At 55.7% G+C, this 18,523-nt stretch overlaps 1 protein-coding gene across 2 annotated transcripts in view; it reads right to left on the bottom strand.

Annotated features, from left to right (window-relative positions):
• ARHGAP8 (Rho GTPase activating protein 8) overlaps positions 1 to 18,523 on the bottom strand; it is a 69,083-nt gene that overhangs the window by 15,902 nt on the left and 34,658 nt on the right. The window contains exons 6-9 of one of the 2 annotated variants that reach the window (XM_078076724.1): positions 17,597 to 17,683; positions 14,786 to 14,872; positions 11,797 to 11,895; positions 10,538 to 10,648 (exon numbers count right to left, since the gene is read on the bottom strand). In XM_078076724.1, coding sequence (XP_077932850.1) covers positions 10,538 to 10,648; positions 11,797 to 11,895; positions 14,786 to 14,872; positions 17,597 to 17,683 — 384 coding nt within the window. The remainder of the gene's footprint in view (positions 1 to 10,537; positions 10,649 to 11,796; positions 11,896 to 14,785; positions 14,873 to 17,596; positions 17,684 to 18,523) is intronic. The other variant, XM_036084064.2, reaches the window with a different exon arrangement.

Genomic DNA, 18,523 nt, shown 5'->3' with positions numbered 1-18,523 from the left:
AAGTATTTCAGGGACACCTTGAGGAAGACGATGGATTTGGACACATGGAGACGGGACACACGGGGGAACACCGGGAACATGCACGAAGGTGAGAAAGCAGAGGCTGTTTTGAGAAACGGCTGGAACTCAGGTGGGGAAACTGAGGCCCTGAGCGTTTAAGCTATTGGACCAAATGAGTGCAGGGCCAGGATTCGAACCCAGACCGGCAGGCTCCAGAATCCAGCCTCTCAGCACAATACCAGAACTGTAACATAAACAAAAGTCACAGATGAACGGGAAGGAAGAGTGTGGTTGGCAATCATCCGCTAACGGCGTGCGCGCTTAGCTCCGAGGAGGAGGGTCACCACCGAGATGCACGAGCAGCCGAACAGAAGCCGAAGGTGTGGGCTCTGGCGTCCGACCTCCTGAGACCGAATCCTGGCTCTCCCGCCACAGCCAGGAGACCCAGACACACCACTCAACCTGCCTGTGTCCCGAGCCTTCTATTTCCTCTTCTGTTAAAATGGGGTGACCGTAGTGCCCGCCGTGCCCGCCTGCCAGGGTGGCTAAGTTAGCACCAGCAAAGCCCTTAGGAAAGGCCCTGGTACCCCAAAACCATTCAGGAGATGTGACTTACAGAACAAATGATGTCACATGATCCAAAGACTCAACAACTGTAAAAGGAAGAATTAAACTAAAAACTCACCTCACACTCTTGGCCGTGGATGCTTAGCGGGATGCTGCGGTAAATGCACATAAATTCTTGTTGCCTTCAGACTCCTTTCCTGCTAAGACCCTGGCACACTCACCCACGAGCAGGCAGGCTTCCTCTTGTCCTCTCTCGGGGCCAGAAACCGGCAGCTGGGACCCCCCGAGAGGCAGTCCCCCACTGATCAGGCCCGCACAGCCTTGCGGCCTGGCACGCACTCACGCGGGGCACGCGGCACTGCTGTGCATCTCACCTTGGATGCTGCAGGCACACGGAGACTCACCACAGATGCTCATCTGTCCCACATCTCAGGCCTCCTGCTGGCCCACAGCCTGCCCTCCGCCCAGCACACCCTCCTTCCCCGCTCCAGGCTCAGGCCAAAGTCCTCCTCCTCTGAGGCCTCCTCTCTGCAGGGCGCGGCTCCCCATCCATCATTCCCTCAGTGCTGTGTGTGGACCCCACGACGCCTACAGCCTTCTACTCTGAGTCACCGTTGTTGACAACCCTTGTCAGAGCACCTCGCCCACGGTACCAAGAACGCTGACAATGGCTGACCGCCAAAGGTCCTGTACTGTGCAGACATGGCCCAAGTGCCCAAAGTGTATTAACTCACTGAATCTTCGGGACAGTTCTGGAAGTTTCCATAATAAACCCCATTTACAGACAAGGAAACTGAGGCTCAGAGGGTTCATGGAACCTGCCCGTGGCCACATGTGTGGAGAATCATCAGTGGCCACTGTGGACGTCTGTGTCCTAACACCTGGGAGCTGTGAATGTGCTCCCTTCCACGGCACAAGGGACTCTGCAGGTGACAAGTGGGGAGATCACCCCAGACTGTCCGGCAGGCTCGAAAGAAGCTCACAGGAGGCAAGAGGGCCAGACTCAGAGAGGAGACAGACTACAGAAGCAAAGGTCAGAGCAAAGCACTCTGAGGTGGGGGACAGAGCCATGAGCCAAGAAACCAGGAAAGGAAGCTCTTTGACCAAGAGAATATAGCAGAAGCAACTGTCTCGTTTCCAGGCCCCGGCCTGAAGACTCTGGCGGTTTCCACTTGCCTCAGGAATCCCCTGCCAGAAGCCGTGAGCTGCCCCGTAAGAAGGGCGGCCACCTCGAGGATGTCCTGTGGGGCGGCCGTGTCCCAGCTGAGCCCAGCCTTCCGGCCATCCCTGCCAAGCGCCAGGACATGAGGCAGCACCTCGGACCCCAGACCCCCTGGAGCCGCCGGGCCACGCTGGACACCACCGAGTGAGCTCTGCCAGCCCCGCACGGAGCAGACCTGCCCGGCTGAGCCCCGCCCGAACGCCGGCCCGCAGAAATCAGGCCACAGAACAAAACGGCTGCTGTCTGAAGCTGCTAAGTGCTGGGGGGCCTGGGATGCACAACGGGGAACCGTCGTCAGGAGTGTGCAGCCAGGACTCAGAGCCCCGAGTCTGAGCCCACAGCCCCCGCTCCTGTATCTTACCCATTTAGTTTCCATCGTGATTTCATGAGCCCAAGTTAGAGACCGGACGTGGATGCTGGCAGAGGCCCCACGCGCGGCTCGGGGTCCTGCAGCCCCGCGGTGGCAGAGCCGGTGGTGAGGTCCGGCCCAGCTCAAACCTGCCACCAGCGTTCTGCAGCGACTCATCAGGGGGATGTACCACCAGTGCTGCTCTTCCTTGTGCTCCAAGATTTGCAGAGGAGGCCTAAACACGTGGCCCGTGAACAACGATAAAAACTGCACCAACAGTGACAACGGGCCCCGACAAAGGTCACTGCCTTTGTGAGTCCTGTCTCCATAGGAACGTGGGCGGACCCATCCCCACCCATCCCCGACTTGGCTCCCTGTGTCCCTCTGGAGTAGAGTCCAGGCGGTCCCCTCTGCACCCCCAGGGAGGGAGGAACGTGGTGGACGGGACGGGTGGCTCTTTCCTCCTCCTGCTTCCTTTGGGAGCCAGACAGAGCGGTATAAGCTTTGGCCCTGCCCTGAAGAGGTGGGTGGCCCTAGGCCAATCTCTTAGCCTCCCCAGCCTCTGTTTCCCCAAATGGAAAGCAGAGATGCTGGCACCATCCCTCCAGGGAGCTGCAAACAGTCAATGCCGAGGGACGTGGAAGGCTTTGTTGAGCTCTGAGTCAAATGTACTAACAATTAAAATCACTGGACCGCCAGGGGCCGGGTGACTTCCCAGGCCAGATACGGGTGGCCCATTTCAGGTGAAGACGTGGGCTCAGGACGCTGCAGTGACTGGCCCAAGGTCTCCCAGCTCGAAAGCCTGGGTCTGTTCATTCCAAAGCCCACATTAGTTAACATTTTGGGGAAAGGGTCCCCCTGAGACCTGCAAAATAGGCCAGAGAGTGATGAGCTACCCAAAGACCTCCTTGCCTATAGCTTAGCCCATGTTTCCTTTTTCAAAAGCAGGCTGCCAGGGCAGGAAGGGGCCTGTGACCTCATGAGAAACTGAGGTCCCAGAAGTGGAGGGGTTTGCTCAAAGTTGCGTCCCCAGCCAAGCATGCCTCCTCACCCGTGCACGCAAGACCCACTGCCTCCTGCTGGCCCTCTCGTGGTGAGCAGCAGAACCGGCGCCTGGCATCCCGCCATTACTCTCGACGGTGCAGAAACCCACGCTGTGGATATCTCCTCCCTCCCCGTCCCCACTCGCTGGCTTGGAGAGAGGCTTGCTCAGCCCACTGAGTCAGGGCAGAGAATGACCTCTGCCCTAGGAGCTCTGGATAAAAGGTGCTTCCTGGCTGGGTGGGGGTGCCCAGGGCAGCAGCAAATCCCGTCCTACCACGGCCCCCCCGTGCATCCGCATGTGTGTGGGCCTGGGCCAGTCTCCACAAGGAGGCACAGACTAAAACCCACACCGTGAACTAAAGTTCCGAGGCGCACACCGGGCGCAGGGGGCTCTCAGAGGCAGAACTCTATTCCCGGGTCAGCAGCCCGCACTCCCGGCCGGCTGGCCGCCCCAGAGAGCACTGGGGATTCTCGCACATAATTCTTGCGTGTAGCCCTTCCCCTTGGGAGACATGCCTAGAGTAATTCAGAGCAGGTTTCTTTCCCGGTTTTGTATGCAAGGAATGCACAAATGAGGAGACAGTGTAGCTTTTTAGAAACAGTAGGGACAGGGAGGGGGAGGTCCCGGGTGCCGGGAGAACTGGGGAGCGCACGCGGACACCCCAGGAACGACAGTGTGCGGAGGACCGACGTGCACCAGCGTGCCCGCACGCTGCCAGGCCTGCTGGCCTCATCACTGTGCCCCCATTGGGACAGAAGACAAAGCAGATTCAGAGAGACAAATTATTTTATCTGAAGTCAGACGGCCTAGGGTTCAAATCAAAATTTGACTCCCGAGCTCTTGTACCTGCAGCAGACCACAGCCTTGCACTCTGGGTTGGGGGTTTGGTGGGGTTAACCCACCTCTGCAGCACTGGCCTCCTAGGGAGGTGAATGAAGAACTGGAAAGTGTTGTACCATGAGCGAGACCAGTCCCCAAAACTCTAATGGGGTGGGGGTTTCTAGCAAGTCAGGCTGACCCACGTGACGGAGAACCAAAGCCCAAGGACGCCCGTTCCCCACCCCACAGGCCCTTCCCAAAGAGCAGCATCTTCTGCTGCTCTCCGGACAGCCCCACAGTGCAGGAGACCAAAGACGAGTGTACCCGGGCATGCAGGGAAAGAGAAGGGGAAGCCCAACACCCCTTTCCTTGTTAAAGCAGGTCCTGGCTCAGCTGAAACCTTCTTTTTTTTTAAAGATTTTATTTATTTATTTGACAGAGAGAGACAGAGCGAGAGAGGGAACACAAGCAGGGGGAGCGAGAGAGGGAGAAGCAGGCTTCCCACCGAGCAGGGAGCCCGATGTGGGGCTCGATCCCAGGACCCTGGGATCATGACCTGAGCCAAAGGCAGACGCTTAACGACTGAGCCACCCAGGCGCCCCTCAGCTGAAACCTTCTGCTCTGGGAGACACACAGCTGGAAAAGCCACGCAATCCTGCTCACTAACGAAGAGCCCGAGGGGACCTCTGAATCTGTCACCCCCAGATCCCATTTCCTGCAGATACGAGAGGAGGAGGAGAGGTGGGGGCAGGGGGACACCCCCACGTCTCCCACGAGTCTGAAACTCCCACAACCCCTGTGCAGGAAAGATTTGCTCTGATCACGCACAAACTCTTGCAAAAAACAGAAGGGCCATGAAGCTAAGTCAAAGACATCACAATATAAAGTGACTACAGACCAGTTTTTCTTAGGAATATAGACACCAAATCATCCAAAAAATACTAGCAAAGCAAATCGAGCTATGTGTTAAAAGATGATCTACCACGAACACGTGTGATTTACCCCAGAATACAAGGCTGGTTTAACATAAAAATCAAGCAGCGTCATCACCATATTAATAAAGGACAAAACCTATGTGATCATCTCAATAAAGGCAAAAAAAGCATAGGACACAAGCTCACATCCCTTCATAGAAAAAAGAAAAACAAGACCAAACCACTCGACAAACTAGGAATGTTAGGGCTTTTCCTCCACCGGATAAAGGGCATCTCTGAAAAACCCACAGCTAATATCACATTTAATGGTGAAAAACTCAGCCACTTCCCAATAAGAACAGGAAAAGACAAGGATGTGCACTCTCCCCACTACCCCCCAACACTGGAGGGTCTGATCAGGTGTGATCAGGCAAGAAAAGGAAATAAAAGGCATCCGGGATAGACAGGAAGAAGTAAAACTATATTTACAAATGATACGATCTTGGATATAGAAAATACCCCAAAAATTCATAAAACATCTATTGGAACTAATAACTGATGTTAGGCGGCAGGATATATGGTCAGCATAAAAAAATCAACTATTTCTATACACTAGCAGTGAACAATCCAAAAAATGAAAACACGAAATAATTTCATTTACAATAGCATCGCAAAGAACAAAATACTTAACTAAATTTAACAAAAAAGTGCAAAACACGGAGACTGAAAACTATAAAACCTCACTGAAAGAAACAGAGAAGATCTACCTGCGTGGAAAGACATCCTGGGTTCATCAACTGGAAAATGTGGTATCGGGAAGACGGCCGTGCTCCCCAAACGGATCTGCATACACAGCATGATCCCTGCTGAAATCCCAGCTGCCTTTTTACAGAAATCGACAAGCTGATTCTAAAATTAATATGGAAACGCAAGAGACCCCAAAGAGCCAAAACCATCCTGAAAAAGAATAACAAAGTCGGAAGACTCACATTTCCCGATTTCAGAACTTAGTACCAAGCCACAGTAATAAGGATAGTGAGGCCCTGACAGGCCGATGGAAGAGAATCAAGTCCAGAGATAAACCCTCACATTTATGGGCAATCGTTTTTTGACAAGGGAGCCAAGGCAATTCGGTAGCGGAGAGAATGGTCAACAGATGGTCCTAAGTCTGTGTGGAGTCACCAGGGAAGGCTTCCTGGAGGAGGGGACAATGAAGGAGAAATGAGAGCAGGCAAGCTGGGCAGCGGGGACTCATTCACATGGTCTCCAGACCTTCTTGTGAAGCTCCCCTGGGCCTGGAGGTGAGGAGGGCATGGTTTTTTGTTTTGTTTTGTTTTGTTTTAAAGATTTTATTTATTTGACAGAAACACAGCGAGAGAGGGAACACAAGCAGGGGGAGTGGGAGAGGGAGAAGCAGGCTTCCCGCGGAGCAGGGAGCCCGATGCGGGGCTCGATCCCAGGACCCCGGGATCATGACCTGAGCCGAAGGCAGGCGCTCAACGACTGAGCCACCCAGGTGCCCCAGGAGGGCATGGTTTTAAGTCCACTTACAGGGAAAGAAACTGGGGTGAGTTACATCATTGGCTTGACTTCCCAAAGCTGGGACCTGCATCCCCTCCCTTACCCCTCCCGAAGGAGGCCCTTATTTACCTGCCCTCTTTCCACTACCCTACAGCTGCCCAGATGGAGCTGTACGAAATGCACAGGTGCATTTCTCCCTCTTCGGGGATGGCAAAGAGCAAAGATATCTTGACTCTCTGACTCCCCCTTAATATATTAACTTAATTAGTTTGTTCTAAGGTGATAGCTTTCTGTTGTGTACTTCTGAACTTAACTCACCAAATTAACATTTGTGAATAGGACTTGGTTATGAATTTTAATGACTTCCATTCATTCACAGTCCAAACAAATTACATATTTGGTGCTCTATTTAATATGTTTATTGCCATTTTATTGTAGTCATTTGCAATAAAACAGCATAAAATATTAATTTAAAGAGGCAATCCCATGGATTATCTCTCAAAGTGGCACACACAGAATGTTCTTCAAAGGCTGTACAATGATACTCATCATTCCCTAAAGATATAATGAACTGGGGGCGCCTGGCCGGCTTGGTCAGTAGAGCAGATGACTCTTGATCTTGGGGTCGTGAGTTCAAGCCTGCACTGGGCATAAAAAAAGAAAAAAAAAATACAATGAACTGATTTTTACAGTTACAAATGGCCCCAGAACAGAAATGAACCAAGGCCTTTTATAAAGGACATTTTTATGGGCACCTGGGTGGCTCAGTGGGTTAAAGTGTCTGCCTTCGGCTCAGGTCATGATCCCAGGGTCCTGGGATCGAGCCCCACGTCGGGCTCCCTGCTCAGTGGGGAGCCTGCTTCTCCCTCTCCTGCTCCCCCTGCTTGTATGCTCTCTCTCTCTGTCAAATAAATAAATAAAATCCTTAAAAAAAAAAGGACATTTCTAATATCCGTCTTCGATCTGCTAACGGAGAGCTCTGGGGGTCAAATGCTCTGTGAACACATTCTGGAAGGCATCTGTTCAAGACAGAAGGCCAAGGGTGTTTCCCCCACTCTGTACTCGGGTAGTTGGCTCTAGAAATCCATGAGCTAGGTGTGTTCTGTTTTTTTGTTTTTCATTTTTAAAGTATTATTGGACCATACGGAGGCAGAAGTGGTTCTGAACACAAGACAGGCAAGCTGAAAGGCACTGCTGGGGTCGTCCGGCTAAGGGATTGATAATAGAAGCACAGGGGGCCTCAGGCACGGCCACCGAGGACCTGTCATCACCCAGCACACCCCAAGGGCGGCACCAGTGTGGACCCGCAGGCCAGGCCGAAAGCGCAGAGCAGACAATAGAAGACTCAGAAACCCAGCTGGGCCCCTCGTCTGAGAGCTGAGGTTCTCACCAGCACCCCCAAGACCCCCTCACCCCCGTAGTCACTGCAGGTGCATCTCCAGCTGCCTTCCCCGGCGGGCCTCAAGGCTGCTGGGGTCACGCCCACAGGCAGGAGTGGGTCACACCAGCACATTTTCACAGCGTGTAAAGAAGGAAAATTTGGTACATTTTTGTTCCAGATATATTCGGGAACACTGTATTTGAAGAGACGCTGCGTTCACGAAGTGCTTCCAAAGTGGCTCTTCAAGGGGACACCACTTGTGTATGTGTCCGGGTGGGGAGGCAGGGGTCTGCAGCCGCACTGTCCTGCAGGCTGGCCGGGGCCATTTAAATTCACATCCGTTAAAATGAAATAAAGTTAGAAATTCAGTGCCTGCGCTGCACCAGCCACATTTCGAGAGCTCGACAGCACAAGGGGCAGTGCAGACCAGCAGACCACGTTTATCATCGCAGAACGTTCTGGAAAACAGGGCCCACTTTTAGCTGCTGGGACACACCCAAGGTACGGACTCCCACCTCCTTAACCACCTCCTGACCGGGTGCCAGCTCGCCCTCAGCTCCACCCCCAGCCCCCCAGCCCCTCCCAGCCAGCCCCCATCAGGAGCTCTGGGAACCACGTTTCGGCACACCTCCCTCCCCCACATACTTCTCCCTGCCGGTCTCAGCTTCCTATGCCCGCTGTAACTAATTACTACAGACTCCATAGTTCAAAACAGCAGGAGCTTACGATCCTACACTTCTGGAAGTGTCAGAGGCTAAAAAGGGTCAACGGGGCTGTGTTTTTTACAGAGGCTCTAGGGGAGAATCCATTCCTTACCTTTTCCAGCTCCTCGGGGCCACGGGCATTCCCTGACGTCACTCCAACCTCTGCGTCCTGCTTCTGTCCTCAAGCCTCCTCTCTGACTTTGACCCTTGTGATGACACTGGGCCCACCCGGATAATCCACGCTCTTTCCCTCCCCATCCCAAGATCCCTCACTGAATCACATCTGCAAAGTCTCCTTCACTATGTAAGGTGACACGATCACAGGGACACCGACATCCCTGGGGGCCATTATTCTTCCTGTCACACACTGCCCTCCTTCACTCTAGGCCAGGAAAAAAGAGGGGGTCCCCAGCATCTGTCTCCCCCGTAGCCCCACAGCCCCTACAAGAGGACAATGAAGAGTCCCCATGCCCAGATAGCTCAGGAGAGGCAAGTGACAAGTCCAAGGTGGCAGGTGGGCATCCCCCAATGCCCTCACCAGGACACTGTCCAGAGTCTCAATGCTCAAACTTTCAAATTGTATCAAGTCCCACCAAGGGTCTTAAAGGTCATCAGATCTGGGTGTAGGAAAACAAACTGCATGCAAGCTTCCAACAAGAAATGACTCTCTTACGTGGGACTGAGCTAACCGCTATCTGGGACCCACCACCACCCTCCAGACCCTGGTTTTCCGCACATTGTGTGGACCAGACCCAACTGCCCCACGTGGCTGTCAGATAAAACATCTCCTCTGTCTGGCCTACGGCCAGCAGCAGAGAACACCAGGATGGACAAGGTGCTCACGGCCAAGCAGTGGAAACACCTGGGGAGGCTCCCCACGGCAGCCTGCTCGGATGGGCTGGTGAGGCAGGAGGGCCCTGTATTCAGCCTAGAGCATCAGGGAAGCCTTCCTGGAGGAGGTGCCACTGGATGAGTCTCAAAAGAAATGAAATTGGTCCAGAATCCTTTACAAGGAAATGTTAAAGTTCACATCATCCAACTCATTCACTCTAGAAATAAGTCAACAAGCTGAGATGGGGAGTGAGTTCAAGGTCACGTGGCTAATAAGGGGTGAGATCAGTCAGGAAGGATAGGACATGCTGTGATACGAACGGTCCCCGATCCAGCAGCTGGACCTGACGGAAGTTCATTTCTCAGTCCTGCTCCGCGTCCAGTGTGGGCGTCCACGGGAGGCACACTGTGGTCAGCCAATGAGGCAGGCGGGCATCTCCACCCAGCCGCTGTCACCACAAGGCAGACCGTGAACTGGCTCCCAAAACCCCCTCCCGATGGGACCTGCCTCATGGCCGCCCCTGCCTCACTGGCCAAAGCAAAGCACATGGCCGTGCTTTGCTTCGAGGCTGGTGGCACCCGTCCTGCTGTGGCTTGAGTCCTGCCTGCCGCTGGGTCCCCTGCACATGGGTGAGAACCCCAGGGACCCTGTCCCCTGCCCGCCGCTGGGTCCCCTGCACACGGGTGAGAACCCCAGGGACCCTGTCCCCTGCCCACCGCTGGGTCCCCTGCACACGGGTGAGAACCCCAGGGACCCGGTTTCCTGTCCGTCGCTGGGTCCCCTGCACACGGATGAGAACCCCAGGGACCCGGTCCCCTGTCCGCCGCTGGGTCCCCTGCACACGGACGAGAAGCCCAGGGATCTGGTCCCCTGCCCACCGCTGGGTCCCCTGCACACGGATGAGAAGCCCAGGGACCCGGTCCCCTACCCACCACTGGGTCCCCTGCACATGGGCGAGAACCCCAAGGACCCTGTCCCCTGCCCACCGCTGGGTCCCCTGCACATGGGCACGTAAACACATACAGAATCAGTGCTCCCGCCTCCAGGAAAAGCACCTGTTTCAGGTTCTCCGCAGGGGTAAGGGGGACTGCTGGAGACAAAGGTCTGGGCACAGCCTCTCTGGGACACGAGTGTCCCACAGTCCCCCAGAGGAAACCAGCAGTCCACATCCCGGCTCACTTACTATTGCAGACTGACGCCAAACTGCTGGGTAGGCAGAGGGGGCCGTGGTGGCGGGGTCTTGGCAGGAGGGGGCGACCTGCCCTTGTGCAGCTTCTGGAGCTTCTCATCATACCTGCAGACACAGCAGAAGCACGGCTCTCACCTTGCAGGGGAGGAGCCTCGGGCCGTGGGGACCAGACGCCCCACGAACATCTGTAGGACACCCTCGTCTCGTCCGTCTGGGCCCACATGCCACACCGCCATCCCATACACATGCACACACACACTCTCTCCCCCACTACCATGGTGTTCACACAAAAGGCAGAGAGGATAATCCAACCCCAGCAAATGTCCAATCTCTCCTGCCAACGCTTGGCCAACATTTCACCCACGTGTCTGCACAAAGGCTTCCCTCTGCTGGAAGCACCCTTCCCCACCTCTTGACCCAGCCACCTGTCCCCTGGAAACTCACTTCTTCCCGATATCCCCTTGCCACCTGTTGTCCCCTCCCCAGCTGTTGTCACCGACTTGAGGCCCCACCACCACCACCTGGAAGCACCCCGGGAGCAGGGTCACTCCCCACATGGTTCTGTGTGCCCAGCTTCTGGCGTGCGACTCAGTGCCCAGGAGAGCTCAACATCTCCCCTGCCCCTGCAAGCCTGCCCACCTCCCTGCAGCGCAGGAAGGGCCCTGCTCCCTCCAAGGAGCCCCCGGAGAGGGACATGCAAAGGGCCGGGGGTCCAAGACCTGCCCTTGCGTGGCTGTGGGGCCAGCCGGCCACACGCCTTCCTCTGCACCCCATGGGAGAGACTGTGGAATGGGGATCCCCGCTGCCATATAAACTCAAGTAGCGAATAGGCTTTCGAATAGGCTTTCAGCAAAAGCCAGCAGGTGGGCTGGCTTCCAGAGCACCTGCGACGCGCCTGAGAACATTGCATTCCGTATACGGCGTTATCCACATGCCCGAGAAACTCCCCTGACCCTCTGCTCCCAAACACGGTAAACTCCAAGGCGGCGAACAGCAGTTACCGCGATGGCTTAATATTTTTAAATCAGTTTGCCACGGGGGGAGGAAGAGCCCCGCGTCTGCGCACACAGCCTACTGCAGGCTCAGCTCCCTGAGTCAGCACTTAGCATCCTTGCTGACGCCGCACGTCTTGGGGCCAGATCTGCGGGGCGCACGTTCGGAGGCGCAGCCTTCCACGCTAATAGCGGGATGGGCCGAGGCCCGTGGCATCCCCTGGGCTGTTTCCACACCTCTCGGGACGGGGTCCGACTCACCGCAGAACCTCCGGGGGGACGATCAGCTGGTCGTACTTGAGGTGTTCGCGGAGCTCACTCAAGTAGTTGAAATAGATGACTTTTTTCCCAAACTTATGACTAAAAAAGCAGAAGCAGGAGAATAAAAATGATGAGACGGAGAGGCCGTGCCGGGGGCGGGGCGGGGCCGGGGCTGCGGGGAAGGCAACACAGGCGCTTCTCCTGTAAGAAACCGTTAAGTGCTGACACCAGTCGAAACCCGAACATAATAGAAGCAGCGCACGTCTGCAGATCTTCTGCTTTCATAAGAACTCGGATGCACCAAACACTCGGGAGAGTCTCATCTGCATAAAAATAAAGATCTGCCTCCAGTCTGAATCTGCCATGAATCTGCACGTACGGGAGACAGTGGGGAGGGGCACGGAGGGCTTGCGGTTTCTGGCACCGGGTGCCTTCCCGCTTGGACACCCCCTCTCTGCGGGGGTCACACAAGGCGCTGCCTGCTTTCTCTCCAGGACAGGGTCACTCAGGAGGCCAGCCTGGAGCGAGCACCGTGGACACAAGCCCCGGCCCAATCCACCCACCTCACCTCTCAGGGCCTTAGTCTCCCCCTCGGAAATGGGTTCTCCCTCTGAGCGAGACTGTCTGGGAAAACGTCCACTGTCCCACACCCAGTACCCACCACCTGGGACCGCTGCTACCAACGAGCCCACTCCCTGAGCTGCAGAGCGGGGACAAGAACAGGACCCAGCGGGTGAGGAGTCACATGCCCGGCCCCGCACCTGCTCCTGGTAAGCGATCACCGCCTGCCCAGCTCCTCGTCGTGGCTCTACTGGAGGGTCGCTGGCACCCACAGAGCTGGACGGATTTCACGGGCACGATGTGGGGAGTTGGGACACATGCATACGCCGTGATGCCATCACCACCGTCATGGGAACAAGCCGATCCATCGTCTACAAAGTGTCCCTTGCATCCCCTTGCTTTGTGTGTGTGGTTAGAACACTCAACACGAGATGTACCCTCTGAACAAATTTTCAAGGGCACGACACTGTGTCGCCAACCGCAGGCTGCACGCTGGCTGTCGGGCAGACCTCTCGAACCTCTTCCCTGGTGTCTCACGGAAGCCGAGCTGTTTTATCACGAGCCCGCCTGGAGCTGAAGCCCGCGGGAGGCCCAGCCGCGTGCACTGGCTCCCCCTAGTGGGTGAGCGGGAATCAGGCCAGGTGCCCAGACCCCTAGCCACCTGCCCTCAGGGGCAGAGGGGGCCTGGCCATTCCGCATGCATGGCCGGCCTGTGGGGGGACACAGTGTCAGCTTCTGAGCTGCAGGGAGGCCTCTGGTGCCAGCCCCCTGCCCATGTAGGAGCACCCTCCAATGTTCGCTGTGTTTCTTCTGCCTGACCCCCTCCGGCTGACCAGACACTTGCTGGTCACCGGGCTCTGGAGGGCAGATGCAAGCCAGGCCCTGCTTCCTGCCCCTCATGCACTCGGGGCAGTGCATCCCGGGGACAGCAATGCAGGTGTACGGGCAATCCCCAGGCCCCACCCCCAGAGGGTCAGAGTCAGAGGTAAGGGGCCAGGCCCACGGACATTCCTGTTCATTCTCGGGCATAGGGGAGCCTCTGCACTTGTTCTCTTCACTTCCAAATGAGGACTCTGGGGCTCAGAGAGGTCACACAGCTGCCTGAGGCCACACAGCCAACAGGCAGCAGAGCCCAGTCCAGACTCCAGGGTCTCCAACCCTGATTCCCGAGGTTCTCTCCTGGCACCCGTTTATGGCCATGCCTGAGGCAGGATAAGTGGCAGAACCACACGGGCTTGAGCTAGAATCCCAGCTGAGCCGTGACTTAACCTCTCTGAGCACCAACCTCCTCTCCTTTGGAAGAGGGAGAATACAGCTGACCTCCTGGGATCGTTTTGGGGTGCTGTGCACGTAAGGTGTATAAAAAATTGTGATAAATTAATCACAAAAGGGTAGTAAACAATTTTTTAAAACGATGTTAGCAGCAAACACTGAGTATCTGCTAGGGCCAGGCAGGCCTTGTTAGAACACTCTGGGTGTACAAGGCAACAAACTGTGGCAACGACAAAATGAGTGTGGCGACACCATCAGCCGCATGGGGAAACCAAGGCAGAGGGAGGCTGTATCTCCTGCCGCGAGGACTGGGTGATCAGAGGCGGGGCAAAGACAAGCCCGAGCTCCCGAACCACCACAGCATCTGGGCTGCCGCACGATGGGGGGGGATGATTATTTCCCCGAGGACTCAGAGAGGTTTCTAGAACTCTGAGAGCTTTGCTAAGGTGAACGACAGCGCCAATGAGCAGAAGAACATCCGAACTGTCTTCTCGGGCAGTTGCGTCACCAGCACTGGCTTCCCCACAATGTCAAGTACGGCACCAGCAGGTTGGTCCTGGCTAAGCAACAGAACAGACGGACAAAATCCCAGCTTCCTAACAGGAATGGGTCTGCGGCGGCAGGACAGGCAAGCCGTGGGAAAACTGGCGGGCAATTCTCCTACAACAAAAGGAACTCTAGCCACGGAAGTCTCTCCCTGCGTTAAACGGGAGCAGACTCAGTCTGCTATTCCAGAAATTCTCCAAGCAGAGCCTGCAGATCTGGGAGCCGCATCCGACCACCCTGGCAGGGCCACGTGGGCCACACTCTCTAGAATGAGTGCTGGTCTGAGTTTTGTGAGTCCTTGCAGTGAACCACCAAACCTGAGGTGGTCTTTGAGACCCCCGACACAGGTGCATAAAGTGGCCAGGGTGGGATTTAAAAATACCAGGTGCAAAGCTCACCAGTATCGTGAGCTGGTGTTCCTATTCAGGACTTTCAGGACCGTCAGCCCCATGCCCACCATAGCCACGGGGTGGGCGGCGTACCCCAGACACATGGGTGCCCCAGAGATGAGACCTCCACAAAGCCACATAGGGAGAGCCGTCCCCCCGCCCTAAGCCCACAGGATGGAGCCTCCCGCCCCAGTGAGGTTCTTGCTGAGAATGCCACATACCTGATGAGGGGTTTGAAGATGGTCCACAGGACCTTGATGAAGTTGGTGGGGTGCACAACGTACAGCGCCTTCAAGTTCTTTTTGTACCTAAGGAGGGAAGCGTGAGATGACTTCAGAGCAACAAGACCTACACCTTAAGGTGAGTAACCACGAAGCCTTAACAGTGAGCTTCAGAACCTTCGCTCTGTCAACAGAGCCAATTTAAGAACACTGAACCAAAAGCTGAGGGGGAAAATCAGGACCTCTCGTCTGCCACCGCCGACTAGCATGCGCGCAACACTTTACAGTTTGCACCCACACCACGGGGTATGGGGCACCCACTTAAAAAATGGGGTGCCACTTGGCTCGCTTGCTCCCCTCATTCCAGAATAATTCAGTCCAAGGCCATGAGGCTGAGCCAAGGAGGTTGGCACCCCCCGGGGTGGAGACAGCGAGGGCGGGCAGGGTGGCCGTGGCCCGGCCGGGCGTTGTCTGAGGGGAGGAGGGGCGTCCGCACAAGCCAGCGTGCGGTCAGCCAGGGGGACGCTGGCCAGCTCTTATCCATTCACAAGAGCCGACTGATTGTCAGAATTTCAGGCGTTTGGGGAACCAGTTGTGAAAAACATATTAAATAATATAAACACATAATTAAGTAAATCGTATTAAGCACCAAGGTAATAAATATTCAAAACTCATCACTTGCTCATTATTTTACTCCTTCCTATGCCCTTGACACTACTTGTCTGCTGCATCTGAATAAGGGAAGTCCATACCGAGTGTCCCCCGGATCTGTGTCCAGTGGCATCATGCTGGTAGCTTGAAGCTGGCCACAGGGGCAGGAGACCCACCCATGTCACAAGCCAGCCTCCCCAATCCCCTGAGAGCTGGTCATCACACGTGGACCAGGGTGCCTCCTGGCCAGACCTGGGAGTAGGGGGGGCGGGCAGGGGAGGGGCAGAGCCAGGGGAGGTGAGCTGGAGCCGCTGGGTGTGTGAGCAAGGATTCCTCACGGGGACGCACCGGGACGGGAAGGGGGTGCGCAGTGGCGGGGTGGTCCGAGAGGGTAACAGGACCAGTGAGATCAGTCAGATGCTGGGCGACGGAGAGGTAAGCACATCAGCAGGGTTCTCGCTGCCAGAGGGGAGGGGGACAGATGCAGAGGGAGAGAACACCAGAGCGAGCCCTGAGCTGCAGGGAACGGCTGTAGGCATCGGGGGTGAGATTTCCCGGCAGAAACGGACAAGTGTGGAAACACCCCAACTGTCCATGCATAGGGCCTGGGAGCCAGTCACCCCAAAAGCAACAAGCACACTACTTCCAGACCCTGGCCCCTGGACAGCACCCGCACTGAAAGGAACCAGGGCTCCTAGACCAACAGCAGACCCCAGGGCGGGCGGGGAACAATGTAAGGTGTGCCTGGAGCCCCCGCTTGTGCGAGATTCTGTAAGCGCAGTGCTCAGCGTGACGGCAAACATTTGAGGGTCACAGGAGCCAGGCTGGAAGGGCACCCACCTGGCCGCATTTGAATCTGAACACTAAACATAGTCATGGATTAGAACCCATTGAATGAAACAGGAAACCGCAAGTCCATATTGATATAAATAAGCCGGAAGTGTAAGCTCTTCCTTACGGTAAATTGCCAATAGTTCCAAGCACCATTTGGCCCCCATCAGAGTTCTCACTGGGCCGAGAATGAGCAATGGAGGCAAAGGCTAGGACATGACACTTTGATGAGGAGCAAGTATCTACAGAGTCTCAAAGCATCTCCCAAGGAAATACTAACTAATTACAAAAAGAAAGGCTCTCAATGCAGAGAGGGGGAGCTGCAGTGACTTGTGGGTGGTCCAGGGTCCCAGAGCACTGCTGCCACTGAGTCCATCCTGACGTGGAGGTGGCTTCCCGGAAGGGGGTAACAACACTCGTGTGTGGACTGGTTCTCCCTTAAAAGGAGCAACCTGGCAGAACAGTCTGGAGAACCAGGAGTCAACAGCCAAGAGGAAAAGAATGCAGGAAACCCACCAGGGTGCAGCGAGAGCAGGCAGAAACTCTTGTGGTGTAAATCTCACCAAATTGGATCTGGAGCTCTGCTTGCATACCCCTGGTGATGGGGAACTCACTACCCCCAGGAGACACTCCACTGCTGATTTGATGCCTAGAATGTCTGTCCTTTATGATTCAATCGAGCCAAGGTCTATAATCCTACCCCCACCTCCTGGTCCACCTTTGTGGGAAGTAGGAGACAAGTTTGCCTCCTTCCTTTTGATAATTTATCTGTATCGGCTCAACACAGGAGTACATATGCATCTCCTCCTGTTAGCCTGAGCTTCTGGAAAAGGCCACTTTGAACATGTCATTCATATTGCCTCCTCAACCACGGCTGGTGTCCTTAGCACACCCCCTGCCCTTTGCCACCTCCCTCCACGATTCCCCAGGCGAATCCCCCAGTCCAGCCCTCCCCCAGCGGAGCCTCAGGCCACCTTACTCTTTCTCGGGTCGGCCACCTAGCAACACCCTGCCCATCCCTTCCAGGGGCTGCTCAGAGGCCGCCTCCTCCATCTGGCCTCTCTGACCGCCCCAGCTGGAATGCTGGCACCCACCCCTGGCCCCACCTGGCTGCTCCACCTTCCCTCACGCAGGGGATACAGAGGTGGGTCAGGGGGTTGCAGCCGAGCACGGGGGCACAAACACGCTGCTCTGCAGACACACTATGTGCTCAGGGACAGTGAGGCCGCGGGGGAGGGGCTGTTGATTCTCCAGGGACAACCCAGGAAAGCTTCACAGAGGAGAGGCCAGAGCTGGGGCCTGGCTGCCTCCATCTCGCCTGGTACTTACGGTGTCAGGTAAATGACCGCAAAGTGCGGCAACAATCCTTTCCCTATAGGACACAGGACAGAAAGCCAAGAAACTCCTCCAAAGAGTCTATGGACCCAAAAGACAGGAGGGCAGGCTCTGGGAAATCAGGCACTCCCGGCCACCATCCCGGCCCCACTCAAAGGTCTGATAGGAAGATTTCCACCAGAGGTATGAAGGGCCTTTGAGAAGGGACACCCAGAGGATTCCAGGATATCCACACAAGGCCAGATGGGGCAGCCTATTAGCCAAATACACTACAAAGTCGATTGTTATGCACGATGTCACTCAAGAAAACACCTACCAGCTCCACGCTGTCTGCAAGAGGTGCGGTGTGTCAGGTGGGACAGGGAGACAGGGTCTCAGGTGGGGCCCCAGCCCTGCCACAGAGCAGGTGAGGGACACAGGGAGAGACACCTGCCCTCTGGGGCCTGTGTGTCCTCACCTGTCCAGCACGCTGCCCACCTCTCCGACAGAGACACCAGAAAGCCCCTTGCACACTGTAAAGTGTGGAGACAGCATGAGGGGCGTCTGGAAGACAGCTGCACGGTCGTACTCCTTTGCCACATTTCTAGACCAGGGTCAGTGACCTAGGGTACACGGGCCACATCTGGCCGGCCACCAACTTTTGCACAGCCCAAAAGCCGAGAAGGGCTTTCCGTTGTTAACAGTTGGAGAAAAAAATTAAGAGAGTAACAGTTCAGGATATGTGAAAATGCCATGAAATTCACATCCCAGCGTCCATAAATCAAGTTTGACTAGAGCCCGGTCCCACCTGTGTGTTTATTATCTGCAGCCGCTCTTGCGCTACGCGGCAGAACGAGAGTTTCAACAGAAATCCGAGGGCCCGCGAAGCCGAAGTACGGACTGTCTGGTCGCCCCTGCCCTGGATGACGAGGCTGGACAGAG

This window comes from Halichoerus grypus, chromosome 6, assembly GCF_964656455.1.
Source record: "Halichoerus grypus chromosome 6, mHalGry1.hap1.1, whole genome shotgun sequence".
Classification (NCBI taxonomy): domain Eukaryota; kingdom Metazoa; phylum Chordata; class Mammalia; order Carnivora; family Phocidae; genus Halichoerus; species Halichoerus grypus.
The sequence above is the reverse complement of the archived record's forward strand: the minus strand, read 5'-3'. Positions and strand labels throughout refer to the sequence as shown.